Genomic DNA, 18764 nt, shown 5'->3' on the forward strand with positions numbered 1-18764 from the left:
CAGCGACACAAGAATCAAGGAGGGAAACTAGTTAGAAAGGTATTGCAGTAGTCGGTGTGACACATAATGAGGCATTAGCAGCCAATTTCTGTGATATTTCAGACGATAAACTACAGGACTCCGCATTACTCTGTGCATGAACAATGCGTGACCCAGGCCTCCATTTTGATCTAGTCGGTGCTGTTAACAGCAAGGAAACAGATGTGAAGTTTCGTTTTGGACATTTTCATTCTGAGCACTTAAAAACACTGGGCTGAAAATGCATGCAAAAGCATCACACATAATGTACGTTGAAAAGAAAGCTTTAGAAATTTTGTTCACTCTCTTTAGATCTTTGTCTTTATGACATCTCAATACATTCTTGGGGTCTTCTCTATCACAGGGCTTGGGAAATAAGCGTCTACAATACCCAACAAATCGCATTTGGCGGGGCGTTCGGGCGCGATGTGGGTGTCACCACAGCGTGGGGCGTGCTCCCGCTTATCGGGGGACGTCTTTCGTCATCACCAACGAGACGTAGGGGGCGTAGCAACTCCCGCTTTTGCCGCAGGCTTCCGCCTGTGCTTCTTTTTGCGTACTCGCTCGCCCCCTCGTGGTCGAGGGCTTCGGGGCCAGCCGCCGGCTTTGAGGCCCAGCACCCTGTCGCCTACCCCCTAGTGTCAACCTGGTTCAGCGCGTGCGCCCAACTCGGCTCCGCCCAGCACCGAGCGAGGGGCGACGCCAGGAGGTAAAACGGAGAAGGTGCAGGAGGCGGACTGGGTCTAGGCCCAGTAATCCGGGAGAAACCGGGGCTCTGAGCCGCGGGGGGGCAATGGCGGAGGAGCAGAAGCATTGTAGCCCGGAATCACATCCCTGCTCCGACGGAGCAGCGGCCACTGCACAGCCTGCGGTGTCTTCACCCAAGACCGCCGAGGTCGCCCGAGAATCAGCGGAGCCCGAGGACTACAATAGCAAGTGCGTGTTCTGCCGGATTGCAGCGCGGCAGGAGCCGGGCACCGAACTCCTGTACTGTGAGGTGGGCAGCGACCAGCGGCCGGCGTGGGTGGGGACCGATCGCCCCTGATTGCTCCGGAGCTAGGTCTCGGGTGGGGACGGGGCGGAGGAACCCGAGTGAGTGGCGCTGGGGGGAGTTGGGTGACCGAGTGTGGGTGATAGACTCCCTTCTCTTCGTGCGGGGAGTTTCTCCAGCTGTCGCTAGGCTGTCCTGAGCGGAACAGATGTAGTGGTGAGGCCAAGCACTTCAGCCTGTCCCTGCAGGTAACGAGGTACTTGCTTTTAAGTTCTTCACACTCTGCTACTGATACGCGGAGAAAACTAGTAGAAAATTGACAGTAGTAATTGCGAAGGGTTTATGTTGTTGTTGTTAGATTGACTGAAAATAGGCTCGGGGGTGGGGGAGTAGATCTGAGGTCAAGCTATTACTCAATAGCTTCTGATTTCCATTGGAGGGCACAGCTCCTAGAAGTGTTATCGGTTGGAATGTGTGCGCATTTTAAGAGCATTAGCCTTAAAACCGATATGTGATACACACTTTTTCTGTAGGTTCTACTTACCTTTAAAGAAACATTCTTCGGAATCCCAAATACTAGAATCCAGAGATTGTTTTTGTAGTTAATTATTCATGTAGTTGTTAAAATTAAGTTGAGTTTCTAGGCACTTGGCGTTGGAGGGTCAGTGTAGTACCTGTTCAGATTTTACAATCTAGAAGGGGGCGTGAGTACAGTCAGAGGCGGTGCTGACTGCGGCGCCCTGTGCTGGGGGAAGAAGGTTTAACCACTTCGGTGTTGCGAAAGCCTGTGGGAGGGACTCCTGATCCAGATTGGAAGGGTCTGGAAGTTCTTTCCAGAGGAAGTAAGCCAGAAGAAGTAAGCAGGAGCTGGCCAGGTGAGAAAACAATGTTTTAGGTAGAGAGCGCCTCCGGAGGTTCGTTTTGTGCCAGAGAGCTAACAATCGAATGGGAGTTTAGAGTTTGAGGTGAACAGTGAGGCTGCAGAGTTAAGCTAGGGGCCAGATTATTAAGGGTGTGGCAGTTCATTTTAAGGAGTTTTCTCTTTATTTGAACAGTGAAGGGAAGCTCCGCAACGTTTAATATTGGGCTAGGGGGAAGGGGTTGAGGAGTTACCGAAAGGGATCTTTGAAAGAACGTTCTGGCACCGTTCCTTAGCTTGGAGGAGACCAGTCTGGAGGCCTGTGAGGAGGCTGTTGAAGTGATCCAGACAGATGATGGCCTGAAATAAGGATGTGGTAGTAGGGGTGAAGAAAGTGGCTGGGTTTAAGGATATTTAGGAGAAAGTGGGCAGGGCTTATTGATGGAAGCCGATGAGTGGTTCTTAACTGGAAGCTGTGGCTCCCCAGGGGAATTTTGTGAATGCTTTGGGATGCTTTTCTTTGTAACAACTCTGCAGTCAAAGGAGGACTACTGGCACCTAATGGGTAGAGGCCAAAGTTGCTAATATACAATGCACAGGACAGCACCCTGCAGCAGTGAATTATCTATCCCCCAACTGTTGACAGTGCCTGGGCTGAGAAGCCCTGATTTTGACGTGGGAGAACAAGGAAGAGAAAGGGGGAGGCCCAGGATGATTTCCAGGTATCTGGCTAGGATAAACTGGTGGCACTGCTACCGTCTCTTTCAGACTGGAATACAGAAGAGAGCAGATGGCCAGGAGAGTGGTGGGGAGGGTCAAAGCAATGAGTTCAGTTTTGGAGCTGAGTTTGAGGTGAGTGTGAGGCATCTAAGCACAGATGTCCAGTGAGTGGTTAGGTAGTCCAGCACTCTGCAGAGAGTCTGGATTTCTAGCCCAGATTACAGGAACTGCCCATTTATAGATGGAAATTGAAAAGAGGGTAACTGAGGAGATGACCTAGGAAGTATATGTAGAGTAAGAAGTGAAGGGGGCCCTACAGGGAATCCTAAAGAACACTGGTGTTATAAAGGAGAGGCAGAGGAGAAGGACCTGAAAGGGGGAAGGAGAAGGAACGGTCAAAGAAAGAGAAGGAAAACTAGGAAGGCTCAGAAAAGGGAATATGTCAAGCAGAAAGGAATGGGCAGCAATATCAGCCTTCCCAAATCCTCAAGTCTGGGATAGGTGACCCTCCTACTTGCCTGCGGAGAGGCCACGTTAGATCAGAACTGGTTTTGTCCCCAAAACCATGGTCACTCACTTGTAGGAGCACAATTGCTGTGCAGTGGTGAGACAGAGGGCAGGTTGTAGCTGATTGAGAAGAACCTGGAGATGAAAAATTGAAGAGAGCAAATATGGACAATTTAAAAAAATGTATAGACAACTTTTGAAGGAAGTTTGGCAATCTTGGGGAGGAGGGTAAGGGAGTGATAGCTACAAGGGGAATTGGGGGTTGAGAGAAGGCTTTTTAAGGCCGTGAAGACTTTGGCATGTTTCATTACTAGTGGGAAGATGCCAGTGGAGAGAGGTGTACAATGGCCGGGGGCGGGGGGGGGGGGGTGGTTAGACCTTTGTCCCTGGGAGAGAGAAACCTCCACACATTCGTGCTCAGGATTTGAGTGAATGCCTTCTCTGTACCAGGTACTGTTGGAGGCAGTGGGATACAGCAATAAACAAAATGTGCAAAAATCCCCATCCTTGTGGGCACAGGCAATCAACAATAAGGAAAATATTAAGTAAAATACATAGTTTATTAGGTGGTGAAAAATAAAAGAGAAAGGGATGCAATTTTTAAATTTTCATCAAGAAAAGGTACACCAAGAAGGTAACATTTGAGTGGAGGCTTGAAAGAGGGATGGAGAAAATTACCTGGTTATTTAGAAGTGAAAAGTCTGAAGAATCTTTTCTGGAGGCCAGGAAGGAGGATTGGGGAGACAGAAGAGTGTTGTGTAGTGATGAGGGTCTGCTGAGGTTGAGAACCATTAGTTTCCCGTCTGCTCAGCTATGTGAGTTTTGTACCCTCCAGCAGCCTAATTCTGGTTGCATATAAGGTGGGCAGTTGTGTCGTGTCGACCCAGGGTTGGGGCCTGGCCATATGGGTGTTATGGAAGCGCAGTGGGACAAAGGTAAGAATGTTTGGATAAGAGATTGGCTGCAGTGATAGACCACGAAACCTATGTTGAGAAGGGGGAAGAAGCAGAGACGGAGCAGCTGATGGGGAGAAAGAATAAGTACATCCATTGTTTCCCTGCAAAATAAGCCGCTTGCTGAACCAATTCATGGGTCGGAAAGGACCCAGCTCTGCCACTTCATTCAGTCTTTGTTATACTAAATATAACATTAGGTTAGTGAGAGGTTGAGCGAGTTTTTTAACTTTGCAGAGTTCAATATTTCTTCAATTCCTAGAAATTGCTTTTAAATTTTGTATATTCTGGTACCACTGTTGAATAAAAGTAGTAGAAAATTGATACTAGTAGTTGTGGAGAGCTTTGGTTGAAAATAGTCGTGGAGAGGGGTGGGATTGTTTGACGTCTATCACAGCTTTCCTCCTGGTAGCTTCATCTTTCTGCTTACGCACCTGTCATTTATTTATTGAAGTTTTGCAGGCTTAATATGTGTTATTCACTTGGAGTTCAGAGATGAATATGACATGTCCACACTTGAGAAGCTTGCCTATGTTTTGAATTGAAAGCAGGAAATAAAAAATTCTCTTTTAGTGGGTGTCATTAGGAATAGATAGTCAAAATTTTGTATTTCAAAGTCACTTGAAATCATCTTTTCTTTGTGTGGTTATTTAACCAACATGATATACAGTCAGGTTCATTGATTTCTTTTTGTTTTCCATTTTTATGGGCTAAGTTGTTTTTGAAGTCCAGAAATGTATGTTAAATGTTGACTCTTTTTAAAAATATTTTATTTATTTATTTTTAGAGAGGGAAGGGAAGGAGATAGAGAGAGAGAGAAACATCAATGTGCAGTTGCTGGGGGTCATGGCCTGCAACCCAGGCATGTACCCTGACTGGGAATCGAACCTGTGACACTTTGGTTTGCAGCCCGCACTCAGTCCACTGAGCTACGCCAGCCAGGGTAAATGTTGACTCTTTTAAAGTCAAAATTGTAAAGCAAAGTACATTCAGAAAAACCTAGTGTCCATTCTCTTGTCATCTCTGCCCCATTCCTCTTCCCCCATAAAAAACTTGAAAAAATTTTTTTTTGATTTATTCTTCCATTGTAAGTAAATATGTGTGTGTGTATATTTGTATTCTTCTCTCTTACACAAAAGATAGCCTGACCACTTTCTTGCCCCTTGCTTTTTTTTTAAACTTAGAAGTATGCTCCAGAAATGATTTTGTAAGTATATGATTTTATGTTACTCCATTGTGTGGGTTTACCATAATTTAGTCAGTTTCCTAGTTGAATTATGAGCACTTGGGTTGTTTTCATTCTTTTGCTATCATAAATTGTTCTGTAGCCTTGCACATATGTCATTGCATATTTTTTGCCAGTGTGTCTTTGGAATAGGAGAATAATCTTCCTTAAAATGAAAAGTCTGAGTAATGGCTGGGTCAGTAGAAATGGGAGAGAGGGTGACTTCAGTGAACCAGTTTCAATGTTTTAGAAAGCTTAATGGAAATCTAATAACATCATTGATTGCATAGGCTAAGACATCAAGGGCTTTTTTTTTTTTTTTGCTTTTGACAGGAATTTTATCTATTTCTGGTGATGACAGTTATATTGATTTTTTTTGTTGTTGTTACTTAGAATTGGGAAAATTCTTCATATATGACGTTTAGCAAACAAAACCTTTCAAAACAGGGGTTTGGGAAACAAAGATGGAGAACTGGACATTTGGTTCATTCTTGAGCCTGAGTCATGGAGTATGAGACAACATATTTTTAGGAGCTTTAATTTTTTTTCTCCTGTTTTATTTTAGAGTTTATTTGTATCTTCTTATTTCTACTTTTTAAAAAATCCTCACTTGAGGATATGTTTATTGATTTTAGAGAGACACACACACACAGAAGTGAGAGATAAACGTCATTGACTAGTTGCCACCCTTACATGCCCCAGCCAGGGACTGAACCCTCAACCTTTTGGTGTGACGTATGGGACAAGGCTCCAACCAGCTGAGACACCCGGCCAGGGCGTAGACTGTATTTTCCTGTTCCATGAATCTAAAGCAGTGTTACTCCTGCCTTGAGGTAGAATTCACCTACATTACCTCAAACTAATTCTAATCAGATTGTATTCTGTACCAGAAAGGATTACCTCTGGATTTTAAAAAAAGTTAATGCCATAATTGAAGGGAAATAAAGACATATAAAGTTACTGTGTTATGAATCAATCTGGAGAGTACAATAGTGGCAGTTTTTGTTGTGCTATATTTTCCCCCAACACTAATTGTTTCTCAGCTGGAAGCACTAAAGACATCATGAAAAAATGTTAAAGAATCAAACACATTGTGGTCCTTGGTCTCATCGTTTCCTAAAACATTTCATGGATATTAATATTTAAAGTTACTATTAGTCAGAAAAGTCATAATAAAAATGTATTGAAATTGATATATTTGTCATAGGTGTTGTTTTAGGGTGCCCCAAGTCATCCAGCCTTCTAGGATCTCTATTATATACATATATATCCACATGTATATGTATATAAAGAGAAATGCATGTACATACATGTGTATATGTATATGTATGTGTGTATGTACACACATGCAAAACTGGTCTGAGCCTCGGCCCATACATCCCGCAAACGCAGCCCTCCCCCCGGCAGACCAGGGCGATCTCACGGGCTGGGGCGGTGTGCTGCATGCACTCTCTGGAGTCACTTCTCACGGTTTCTGTCTCGCTTAATTTTCTGTCTCAGCCTCAAACTTTTGTCTTCCATTAACCAAGGGGAGTAACACAGGTTCTTTCCCTTTCGTTTTCTTGATACTTTAGCACAAAGAAACAGTTGCTGTAGATTTTTCCTGGAAGTTTGGGCGTAATGAAGGATTATCATATTCAAACACAGCATCACATCCCTGTACGGTAGGCAGGATGCCCAGTTCAGTTCTTGTCCGAGCACTCTCCCCCTTGTTCACGTTACATTCAGTTGGTCCATCACCATTTAGCTTAAGATCTTAAAAAATACAGGATTTTCCCCGCCCTACTACCGTCTTATAGGCAAGTTACACGTAATAGCTGGAAAAATAATCAAGATTTTTATATTGTGCCTCCAAAGTTTAGCAGCTTCTGTGCTGAAGGTATGTTAAGTGTGGACAGCAACGAAGTCAGTATTTAAACAGTATTTTAATAAAGTACTATCATGGGCATTTTATAGAAGTCTTAGGAAAGGGTTACACAATACTTCAGTTTTGCCACTTTCCATTTCAACTATGGCTCTACTGAGAGGTAAAGTAGAAGTTCTCATTCTCCCAGGAGGTCGCGTTGTCCGTCACCTGATGCTTTAATAAGCAGTGTGGACAATGCTAAGGAAGATAATGACACACTATATACAGTTGCCTTTCAGCATTCTCATTGGAACCAAGATTACTGGTATGGATATGAGACTCGTTCAAATTGAGTTTTGGATCCTCGAATGGAGAACTAATGCATTGTGGGAATATTCCTGAGGGAACCTATGCTTATTGATACTGATTTTTTTTTTAATTTTGACTAATTTTTTAGTATAAGATATTTAATAAGGTTATTAAGGAACATAGATTTTTCCCTTGGAGGGCTTGAAACTAAAATGTTAATAGATAGAAAAACTCCCTGTTTGGTTTCCTTTGCTTTTCCCTTACATTACTGTATGGAGTATGTAAACCAGGAAACTGATGTAATGGATTGGACACATGACTTAGTGCCATATACTGGTGTGTGTTTGCACATTTCAAAGGCTTTTTAATGCTGTAAAGTGGCAAGTAAACATAAAGAAGAAGATCTTGTGTATAGTTGCTGTAAAAATGCTTAACATGTAACCCCTGGCTATGTAGATGCCAGATAATGTTCCTGTTATAACTGAGGAACATGCTGCTTTGAAAAGTAATTACAACTAAAAACGTATTTATCAATTTTGCTATGACTCTGTAGTCAAACCTTTAAGAGTGCATGTTAAGAGTGAAAAAACCCTAGGGTAGAGATAGTGAAATAAAGATAACTCTGGAATCGTTGTCAGTGAAGTTTTAATGAACTTTATTCATAATTGTTGTACTGAAATTGGCTTTATATGAGTCTTTTTATTCTCTGGAATACACAAGCATCTCATGAAGGATGCTAAAGCTTGTCTTTACAACTTGATGCATAATCACAAAATTGCCCAGTGGGGCTTAGTTGTAGTGTAAGTACCATTTTCCTATCAGACTGAGATTTCTGGTGTTTACGACAGGCCTGAGCAGCATTAGGTAATTTTTTTTTTAACAAACTCACTAACAAATGATATACATTTTTTTCTTTTAGAATGAAGACCTAGTTTGCTTCAAAGATATTAAACCAGCAGCACCTCATCATTACCTTGTAGTGCCAAAAAAGCATATTGGAAACTGCAGAGATCTAAAGAAGGAGCAAATCGAACTCGGTAAGATGATGGCAGCATTCTTCACGGTTCTGTCATCTTAGTTGGCATCAGTGCCACTTAAAAAGCCTAGCCAGGTATTATGAAAAGGAGTATTAGGGCTTTCTGAAACTTTCATTATGAAAAACTTCAAATGTATTCAGAAATAAAAACAATAGTATAATCTCCATGTATTCATCACTCAGCCTTAATATTTATTAACTCATGGCCAACCTTTTTCCATCTTATAATCTTCTCCCCCAGTGTATTTGAAACAAACCTCAGATATCATGTTGTTTTTACATGCCGCTGAGTCAGCTCCCACTCCTGGCAACCCTACGAATGAGTGACGTCCAGTGTTCTGTCCTCAGCAGCTCTGCTCAGTGCCTTGTGCACTCACATGTACAGCGCCTTCCCTGGAGTCGGTGCAGCTCCAAATGTGTCTTTCCGGCTGCCTTCTTTTCCCATCGGCATTATTGTCTTTTCCAGAGAACTCTGCCTTCTCCCAATCTGTTTAATTTTTAACATCTCTAAAAGATAATGTCTTTCTATGTTTTTTAAGTGATGGCTTTTGTTGGCTTTGAAAATGAAAGGTGCCATGAGAAATTATGTACAAATAAGTTATGATATGACATATGAGCTCATAGTGCCTGGGAGGGAGACCGTGTTGGTACCTGCCGTGCAGTTTCCTGTGTAGATGAAATTTTAGTTTAATTATGAGGTTTTTGTGATGAACCTTTAGCCTCTGGAAAGAGATTCTGAATGTTGTGTCTTATAGGATTATCCTGTGTTTTTCTGTTTATGATTTCTGTGACTTGTCTGTTACCATTTACTAAGATATTTTTAAGTTCATTTCTAATCTGCTTTGATAGCCTTTGTCACCAAGGGTTAGGGTTAGTCAAGTACTGGGCAAGATACATAGATTGGGCCAGATGTTTTGAAGGTATATGAGAAATATCTTTTTTATAGAAAATCTTGATGTGTAGTTCACTAGTATTTAGACTGCTGAATTACCAGTTTTTAAACTGTTTTTTTTTTTTTTTTGTAGATAATGCAAGTTCCTTAATCATCTGAAGTTCTGTCAGTACATTTCACATTCATTCCAACAGATGGAGGCCAGTGCACATGCAGCATTTAGTACCAGGCAGTGGCCACCACCGTAGCCTTAAGTACTGATGTACTTTTATATTTCCTTTTATACTGTTTTTCCTGAGGAGGGAGAAATTTTGTGTTTTTTTAGTATTTATATATTTTAAAACTTTTTCTAACCGGTTCACATCTTATGTTCCTAATTTTGAAGCAGCATGGTGGATATTTGGGATTTTATTATACTTATGCTGTTCTTTCTGATTTTGTGAACATTTGAATATTTCCATAATAAAAATTTTTAAGTTCTTGCAATTAATATTTTATACAGTTTATAAAGTTAGAAAAATAATAAGCACATGAAAGAGCTCTATAACACTGTCAAGCACTGTGACCATAATTGACATTTACAGAGCTCCACCTAACTGTAGAATACACAGTTTGTTAGGAGCTCATGTTCACCAACATAGACTTTGTTGTGAGCAATAAAATGTGTGTAAATACATTTCAGATCATTAAAATCTTATAAAATATCTTCTTTAACGACAGTGGCATAGAAAAATAATAAAATCTGAGCGCGGGATGGGAACCAAAGTGTCCCAGGTTCGATTCCCAGCCAGGGTACATGCCTGGGTTGCAGGCCACAACCCCCAGCAACCGCACATTGACGTTTCTCTCTCTCTCTCTCTCTCTCTCTCTCTCTCTCTCTCTCTCCCCCCCTCCCTTCCCTCTCTAAAAATAAATAAATAAAATCTTTAAATAAAAAAAAGAAAATGTTTCTTTAAAAAAATTTAAAAAAAGAAAAATAATAAAATCTATAATAAGTTTAAAAATTAACACTTTTGAGTAACTTTTAAATAAAAAGGTAAAAAAAGTAAAAATTTTGGATCTGATTTGAAATGAGTACATAAGTGATTGGTAACAAAAATATACAATGTATTAAAATTCATGGAATGCAGCTCAAGCAGTGCCTAGAGGGAAACTTGTAGCTTGAAATGCTTATATTAGAAAAGGAGGTTTAGAACAAATGACGTAAGTTTTCACTTCTGGATGCTAGAAAGAGTCAAGTGAGTCAGAACTGTTTAAGTATAAAGAAAGAAGTAACCAAGAGCAGATATCACTGAAGAGAAAAGAAGACAATAGGCTTTGCTCCATGTATTTCGGATCTGATTCGAAATGAGTACATAATTATGATTGTTATTTTTCCAATGAATTGATTCTTTTTTATCATTATAAAATGACCCTGTTTATCTCGGGAAAATACTTCTTGAGCCTATTTTGAATATTACTTATTGTTTGCGCTGGTTAGCTTTTCCTATCCTTTCTACCAAACTGAGTTTTATATTTAAAGTCTTGAAGATAGCAGTGCAGTTAGATCTTTGCTTTTCTTTTTTTAGTGTAGTGTGGAAGTACCTGTCTTGTCGGAGTGTTTAGTTCATAAGCATTTGATGTAACTTCTGCTGTGGTTGGATTTAGATCTGCTGTCTTGCCATTTATCTTCTCTTTGTCCCATTTGTTTTTTGTCGTCCTGCTGCTTCTTTCCTGCCTTCCTGGAGTTGATCAAATCTTTTTTTTTTTCAGTATTTCACTTTATCTCTTCCCTTTTTCAGGTATTCCTCTTCCCATTTTTTTAAGTGGTTGCACTATGGAGATTAAAATACACATATTATAATTATCACAGGCTGTTTGAGTTAACATGGTATTACTTCATGTAAAATGTGAGAAACTTAGCAACACTTTATTATTGTTGTCATACATATTTCATCTATGTATTTTCTAACCCCATAATACTGTTAAAATTACTGGTTTAAACAGTCATATGTGTATTTTAAAGGGAGTAAAAGATAAAATAGCTTTTTATATTTACCCACATTTTGGTGATATCTGGCATACCTTAGAGGAAAACCATGTACACTCTGGCTAGAAGTAACATGAGCTTATTTTTGATGTGGGAGTCTGGCAGCCTCCTGCATCTAGCCTGACTTAGAGAAGCAAGCAACAGCAAGAGATTTATAAGCCTTATTCTAACAACTATCCTCTGTAAATCTCTCACTTTCTCTCCTTTTAAACAGTTAATTACACCCTTCAGAAACAGAAGAGGTGCAAAATGTGTCATTTGAAGATGCAGGGTTACCAAAATTTTCCTAGTGGGGAGGTGTAGTCCCATCTGAAGGCTGTAAAGCACTGAAACAGTAAAGGTGTTAAGGCAGATAGAGTTTGGATGCCAAAACAATCCTGCAAACATTTAGCTAGTCAAGGCTAAGCTGACCTGAAGGGATACCATAATCCCTAATTTGGACTCAAAGACAAATTCATTATTTTCTTATCTTCTTAATTCAGACAATTTTTAATTGCTTGGTCTCGTATGACTAGAATTAGACCTCAGTGGGATCAGATGTCCTAAACAGTCATTTGATAATACCCCTCAACAGCTGTTCAGAGCCAGCCCATGTGTGGTATTTTGTGATAGGTGGAACCGTCATTTCAGTTGTTGATAAGCAAACTTCTCAGTAACTTAAAGCATTCAGTGTGTCTTTAAATGTTTATCTATTAGAGACGATTTTGACTAAAAATCGTCTAAAATGGCCCTAAAAATAATTTTGACTATGGCCCTAAAAATTAAGATTAATAATGCTTTTGGGAACTTAATGTCTCCTATGGCGTAATATACTTTCTTTCCTGTTTTATAGTTGAGAACATGGTTACTGCTGGAAAAACCATTCTTGAAAAGAATAATTTCACTGACTTCAAAAACGCGAGGTATGTGGACTTCCAAGTAGAAACCCCTATTCACAGCTGGTTTTTCGGAAATACTGTTTCCTCGTGGAAACAGAAGGCGGAGGTGACAGAGTTCACAGTTTAAATGCAGTGTTCCTGGAAGTGAGAGCACAGTTCATTGGTAGTGTAAACTTAATTAAAAACCTTCTTCTCATGTTTCAACATCTGATAGTTACTACTTACAGTTTGGACAGACAAGTTTATTCAAGCAGTGGGTAGGCAGATAGTTACAAGTCCACTTTTTTGTTCATTATGTGCATTTCTATAAAATTGTGTGTAAATCGACTTTCCAAAGAAAATACTTTATGTGATTTAAAAATGCATTATTATATGTTTAGCATGAAATTAACTTGAATATGTTGCCTGCTGAACTGAACTCTGTCATTTGTCAAAGTTTGAGCAAAAGCAGAAAATGTTCAATTTGGCAGCTGTTTTTTTTCTTTTTAAAACATTTCTGACTTTTTCTTGTGTGACCAAAGCAGTACCCAGGCAGGTATAGTGGAGATGACCCCTGGCACCTCTGCACTGGGATTCTGAGAGACCCGAGTTCTCATGCCGCCCATGCTACTTGCTGTGCACTGTGCTGGTACTGCCTGTGCTACTTTTTAGACAAGTCTTCAGCCTCTCTTAGGTGATACCTGCTCTGCCTGCGTGTAGGCTCAGATGAGACAATGTGTGAAAATCCTCTGAAAAGGGTTACCTACTACCCAAGAGTGATAATGACAAGGAACAGATGGCATCTGACATCCTTTGGCCAAAAGCAGCACGTTCCCTCCCCAGTCACAGGAGCGCTCGCTTGTTACAAGAGTGGACACTGGGTCTAGATCCTGACTCCGCCACTGCCTCACATTGAGACTTTAGGAAGGCTCTTAAGCTTTTTGGGTCATGGCTTCCCCATCTTTAAAATGAAAGGGTTGGGTTAACCCTTGAGTTTCTTCTTGCTTTCAGATTACTTGATTCCACATGATATGCCTCGTACTTCACAGAGGGAAAACCTAGTTTTCCTTTCTAGGAGGTGGTGACAGCTTTTCAATATGTGTTGTGTATCTAACTTCCATTGTCAGTCCTGTATTGATACAGCATAGGACTTCTGTGACTTTTCCACTTAGAATAAGTGGACTTGCAAAGCTGTAGATTGATTTTTGAGAGGTTAAATCATACTCGAAATTTCTTTTACTAGTCAAAGGAATTCTCTTATGTTTTATAAAGCAAATGAGTATTAATAATTAACAATCTAACCTTTAATTATTAAACAAGACACTCAAGTAATGATAAAGTTTTTTCAATGATGATATAATTAATTTTTCTACTGAATTACTGGTGGTAAGGACATGATTTACTGCTTTTATTAAAGAATAGAGCGCGCCATCTACTGGCTATGTGCTGGAATAATGGAACCATCCTTGAGTGTCCTGTACTTCTTTTCTTTAAGATTCATTGCCCCCCTGGCTGGCATAGCTCAGTGGATTGAGCTCGGGCTGGGAACCAAAGTGTCCCAGGTTCGATTCCCAGCTAGGGTACATGCCTGGGTTGCAGGCCATAAACCCCAGCAACCACATATTGATGTTTCTCTCTCTCTCTCTCTCTCTCTCTCTCTCTCTCTCTCTCTCTCTCCCTCCCTTCCCTCTCTAAAAATAAATAAATAAAATCTTTAAAAAAAAAAAGATTCATCGCAGAGGCATGTTTTAGGAGAATTAAAGCTTAATATGATAAATACTGACAGTGATAGGATGGAATGCCAACTCAGAATTCATGAAGGTTTTGCTAAGGCATGATATGCTTTTAAGCCTTCCTTGAGGTGGAGTTTGTGTGACTGTGCGCTTAAATGTGAAAAGAAGAGGAACGGTGTGAATATTCCCAAGTAGATAAAGAAAAACAGGAAAAGAAATGTTTGAACGCAAATCTACCTTAGGTAACCTATTTTAAATTTCTCTAATAGTTACGTGTTTTATCATGAAAAAATAGCTTTAAACTGTTGTGAAAACAATGTGTCAGTTATCTGTTGCCTTTCTGTTTTAGGATGGGTTTCCACGTGCCACCATTCTGTTCCATTTCCCACTTGCACCTTCACGTTCTGGCGCCAGTTGATCAATTTGGCTTCTTTTCAAAATGGGTTTATAGAGCGAATTCCTACTGGTTCATCACAGTAAGTGTTACTGGTACACTAGCAGTGTACAAAAATGTTTAAAATATTTGTCCTTTTTCTTGTAGTTTTTCTTTTCTTGGCAACGGCTTTCATAGCTTGATTATCTGTTTTAACATACTACTGCTTGCGCATATCCAAAATAATACTTTTAATTTGGGGGGTTTTCCAGATCATCAGATCTGTAGGAATAGAAGCTATGGCTAAGTCTCTCCATTGCAAGCAGAAGTTATGATGGAGAATGACCATGGCATTGATAGTTCAGAATCCAGAATCAAGTCTGGATTCAAGTTCTGGCTTCATTAGTTACTTAAGGGGCCATGTACAAGTAACTTAAATTTTTCAAGGCCCAAATTCTTAACCTATTACCTGTGTATGAGTAATAGTACCTACTTCTAGGGTTGGTAAGAGAATCGATGAAATAATTTACTTGTAAAGCACTTAAAACTGTACCTTACAAATAGTATATACTCAGTTAATGTAACCTGCAGTCTATCCTCATCATCACTGTTATTGTAGAAATTGAGTTTTTGTAATTTTTGATAGTCAGTTTAAACTCCTTTAAAAAGGTCTACACAAGTAGCATCATCTACCAGATCCAAGATTGAAGCTTTGTGCCTAATAAATTACAAAATTCTGTAATTATAGAACTCAGTAGGATAGTACTCAGCTGGTTATAGGCCTGGGGCCTGACCATCAAGCCTCACTTCCTAAATGACTCTGTCCTTCCAGTGTCACGTGACCAGTAATTTATCAGATGCTTATTTTCTGTGTCTATGACAATAAGGTGGCCTGTAGTTGCTATGTCTGAATAATTATCAAATGGTAAATTAAATAATTACCATTAGTTAATGAATATTATTTTATTATTGTCATATTATAATATGTAAGAAATTCAAAGGCATCTTATTTCTAGAAACTTAATATTTCAAACTTACTCCTCTCTTCAACTTGTCTAGATGGTTTTATTTAATTAAAACTATATTTAAGAAATTTGTGTGTGTGTGTGTGTGTATTTGAAGTAAAATAGTGGAAAATTCTGTAGGACAGTTGGTTTGGTCTCTAAAATATCAATGGGGTAAAAAGGATTTTTTTTTCTTATTTGTATTTCTAATTTTCTTCATGACCCATGCTTTTATAATAAAAATTAACTAAAAATACATATTTGTAAAATAGTTATGGGGATGTAAAGTACAGTATTGGGAATATCCTCAATAATATTGTAATAACTATGTATGGTGTCATACTTATTGGGGTGAACACTTCCTAAGGTATATAAATGTCTAATCGTTATGTTGAACACTTAAAACTAATATAATATTATATGTCAACTGTATTTGAAAATGAATTTTTAAAAAATGGAAGGGAATTCTGACCCATGCTATAACATAGGTGAACCTTGAGGATGTTAAACCAAGTAGTATATGATTCCACTTATGTGAGGTTCCTTGAGTAGTCCACCTCATAGACCTCATAGAGGCAGAAAGTAGAATGGTGGTTGCCAGGAGCTAGGCCCTAGAAGGGTAGGGGATGGGCAAAGGATAGGGAGTTGTTTAATGGATACAGAGTGTTGTTTTGCAAGTTAAAAAGGGTTTTGGGGATGAATGACAATGATGGTTGCAGAGCACTGTGAATATTCATAATACCATTGACCTGTGTATTTAAAAAATGATTTAGATGTTAAATTTTATGTGCATTTTTTACCACAATAACAAATTTAAGAACAAAAGAAAACAAATTCATTTTTGTAATGTTTTAAACTATTCTTACATAACGTTTTAGTTGGAACAAGTGAACAAAGTTATAAGATCTGTTAATGGTGCATCCTGGGAATCTGAACTCTTCTTAAATCTGTTAGTATACAACATATTATGAGACTTTAGAAAAAAATCAAGATAAAGATGTTAAAGTTTATTCCAAAATCTCTTATATAATATTCTATATCTATACGATGATTAAGAAAAGTATCTGAAATGGTACAACTAGAAGACTTTACTTTTAATTTTTTAAATAGACGTTATTTGTTGGAGCAGTTTTGGGTTCATGGCAAAACTGAATGGAAAGCATAGAGCTCCCACGTACCCCGACCCCCACATGCTAACAATCTGTTGGCATCCCACACAACAGTGATACATTTGTTATAATCCATGGAACTACATTGACAAATCAGTATAACCCAAAGTACATAGTTTACATTAGGGTTCATTCTTGGTGGTGTACGTTCTGTAGGTGTGGACAATGTATAATGACATGTGTCCACCACTACAGTACACAGAATAGTTTCACTGCCCTAAAAATCCTCTGTGCTCTGGCTATCATCTGTTCCTCCCCCCTAACTCCCGGTAACCACTGATCCTTTCATTGTATCCACAGTTTTGCCTCATCCAGAATGTCATCTGGTTGTAGTTGTACAGTTAAGTACTCTTTTTCAAATTGTTTTTTTTTTATTTAGTAATATGCATTTAAGGTTCCTTCATGTCTAGTTTACATCTAGTTTGTGGATGTGTATAAAATATGCCTAGTTATATGCAATGTAGAATACCTTTATTATATTTTATAAAAATATTACATTTAGTTTTGTAAGATACCTTTAGGAACAGGATTTGTATTATCCAGCTTGTCTGCTGTGGTTTGTTATAATAGGGATGCCAGTAGAATTATTTCACGCTGGCTGTGATATCTGAAATAAAAAATATGTTGTATTTTTAAAATTACAGGCTGATTATTTGATGGAAAAACTAAGAACATGAAAATGACAACAGTGGAAGATTTTCTTAATCTTGGCTCATCATAAACTAATATTTCAGTACCTTTTAATTCAAATGACAATGGTAAGGTTTGTTGGGTTTTATAAGAGGCTATTACTGGGTAGCCTTAGATCTTTTCTGAATGTCTTTTTCCTGAGATCCGCGGTATAGTTATATGAATACTTTGTCATTGCCTTCTTTCATGGTTACTGGTCTAAGATTTAAGATACTAAAGATAAAATCCCATTAAAACAAATTCTATTAATCAGGAAGGACTCTGTATTAATTTTTTTTCAAATATTTTCATTTCTCACTATAGTCAATTATATGATATATTATGAAGAATAAACTGGTATAGAAAGTACTTTGTTGGAGTCTTTATTGCTATGAAAGAAAAAGAAATTTGACTATCTCTTGACAGTTCCATAGTGTCAAAATAAAGATCACTGTATTGCATGGTGATCTCTGGTCTTGGTGGAAAAAATTTGTATGTATGTCACTTTTTACTCAGATTTCAGTTTTCACTTCTTGAAGCCTAGCATCTGTGTAATAAATTAGTCCTCAAAGCTATATAATATATGTAATAACTTCTAACAGTGACTTTGCAATACCAATCAATTTGGCTGTCTAAGGGAATTCACTGTAACTGAATTTTACCTGTAAGAACATGTGGGTAAGAAACATAAAATGTTAATAAAATATTAATTTATTAAAACTGGCAGAAATTGTTGCTTTATTGCTTGTTTACTATACCAAAGGAAAATTAGAATTTAAAAATAATTAGAGCTAGCTTTTATCATGGAAACAGCCTGGTTTGAAAGTAGAGATAGAAAGCCTTGGATGAGAAAATTTATTTTAATAGCAGTGTTAATTTTATTGGCATATCATTTTGTGGGGCCTGTTTCTTTAGGAATTGTCTTGTTGCTAATCTAGACTAATGATATCACTGTAGGATAAAGAGTAGGCACTGAGAGCTAATCCTGCATTGTGCCAAGTCTAGTAAGTACTGTGACTGAGCATGAGGATTGAAGTGTTGGTGTTTGAAATTGGCTAAGATGACTCATTTTCTTTCTTATTTTTTCCATGATATTAAACATAGTTTTAAGTAATGAAATACTAATTATAATGTTTAGTTACAACATCTGGAATCACTGATGTTCGATTCATTCATTTATTCATTCAGCAAATATTTGCTGAGCATCTAATGTGTACCAGATGTTGCCAGGACTGGGAAACACAGAAGTGAGAAAGGTCTGCCTTCAGTTGCTCACACAAGGGTCAGACAAAACTAGTGATTCCAGTTGAATGTGTTAAGTGCTATAATGTCTGCAGAGGGGGCTGTGGGGAGGGAAATGCTTTTGTGAGCAGGTGCTAGTAGAATTGATTATTTAAGACTCAATGTTAGCAGGTAGGCAATGGAACTTTAGATCGAGAGACCTAGATATACTTTCCTTGTGTTCTTCCTCCAGTTTTATTTACTTTACAATTGGTACGAATGCCCAAATTCCATTTTATTCACTAGAGGTGGAGAGAGGGATTTGGGAGTAGTGGTATGGACTCTCAGAATTA

General features: G+C 38.7%; 1 protein-coding gene across 2 annotated transcripts; it reads left to right on the forward strand.

Annotated features, from left to right (window-relative positions):
• Positions 1–689: 689 nt before the first annotated feature.
• Positions 690–17916, forward strand: HINT3 (histidine triad nucleotide binding protein 3). 2 transcript variants are annotated; one of them, XM_045844175.1, is made up of 6 exons: positions 690–1015; positions 8348–8465; positions 12218–12287; positions 14325–14451; positions 16822–16862; positions 17166–17916. In XM_045844175.1, the coding sequence occupies exons 1-5, from the start codon at positions 812–814 to the stop codon at positions 16852–16854; spliced, it is 552 nt and encodes a 183-aa protein (XP_045700131.1). In that variant the 5' UTR covers positions 690–811; the 3' UTR covers positions 16855–16862; positions 17166–17916. The 2 variants fall into 2 exon arrangements, with proteins under 2 accessions (XP_045700131.1, XP_045700130.1); XM_045844174.1 differs by lacking the exon at positions 16822–16862 and having other exon boundaries at positions 691–1015.
• The last annotated feature ends 848 nt before the right edge of the window (positions 17917–18764 follow it).

The sequence above is a fragment of the Phyllostomus hastatus genome, unplaced genomic scaffold (genome assembly GCF_019186645.2).
Source record: "Phyllostomus hastatus isolate PE091 unplaced genomic scaffold, TTU_PhHast_1.1 phas_contig_40, whole genome shotgun sequence".
Classification (NCBI taxonomy): Eukaryota; Metazoa; Chordata; class Mammalia; order Chiroptera; family Phyllostomidae; genus Phyllostomus; species Phyllostomus hastatus.

What these genes read in the sequence shown, in the direction of transcription:
- HINT3 (XM_045844175.1), top strand. Translation starts at nt 812, where the DNA reads ATGGCGGAGGAGCAGAAGCATTGTAGCCCGGAATCACATCCCTGCTCC. An exon ending in ACTGACTTCAAAAACGCGAG is followed by an intron (nt 12,288 to 14,324) that starts GTATGTGGACTT and finishes TTTCTGTTTTAG; the next exon opens with GATGGGTTTCCACGTGCCAC. An exon ending in ATTCCTACTGGTTCATCACA is followed by an intron (nt 14,452 to 16,821) that starts GTAAGTGTTACT and finishes TTGTATCCACAG; the next exon opens with TTTTGCCTCATCCAGAATGT.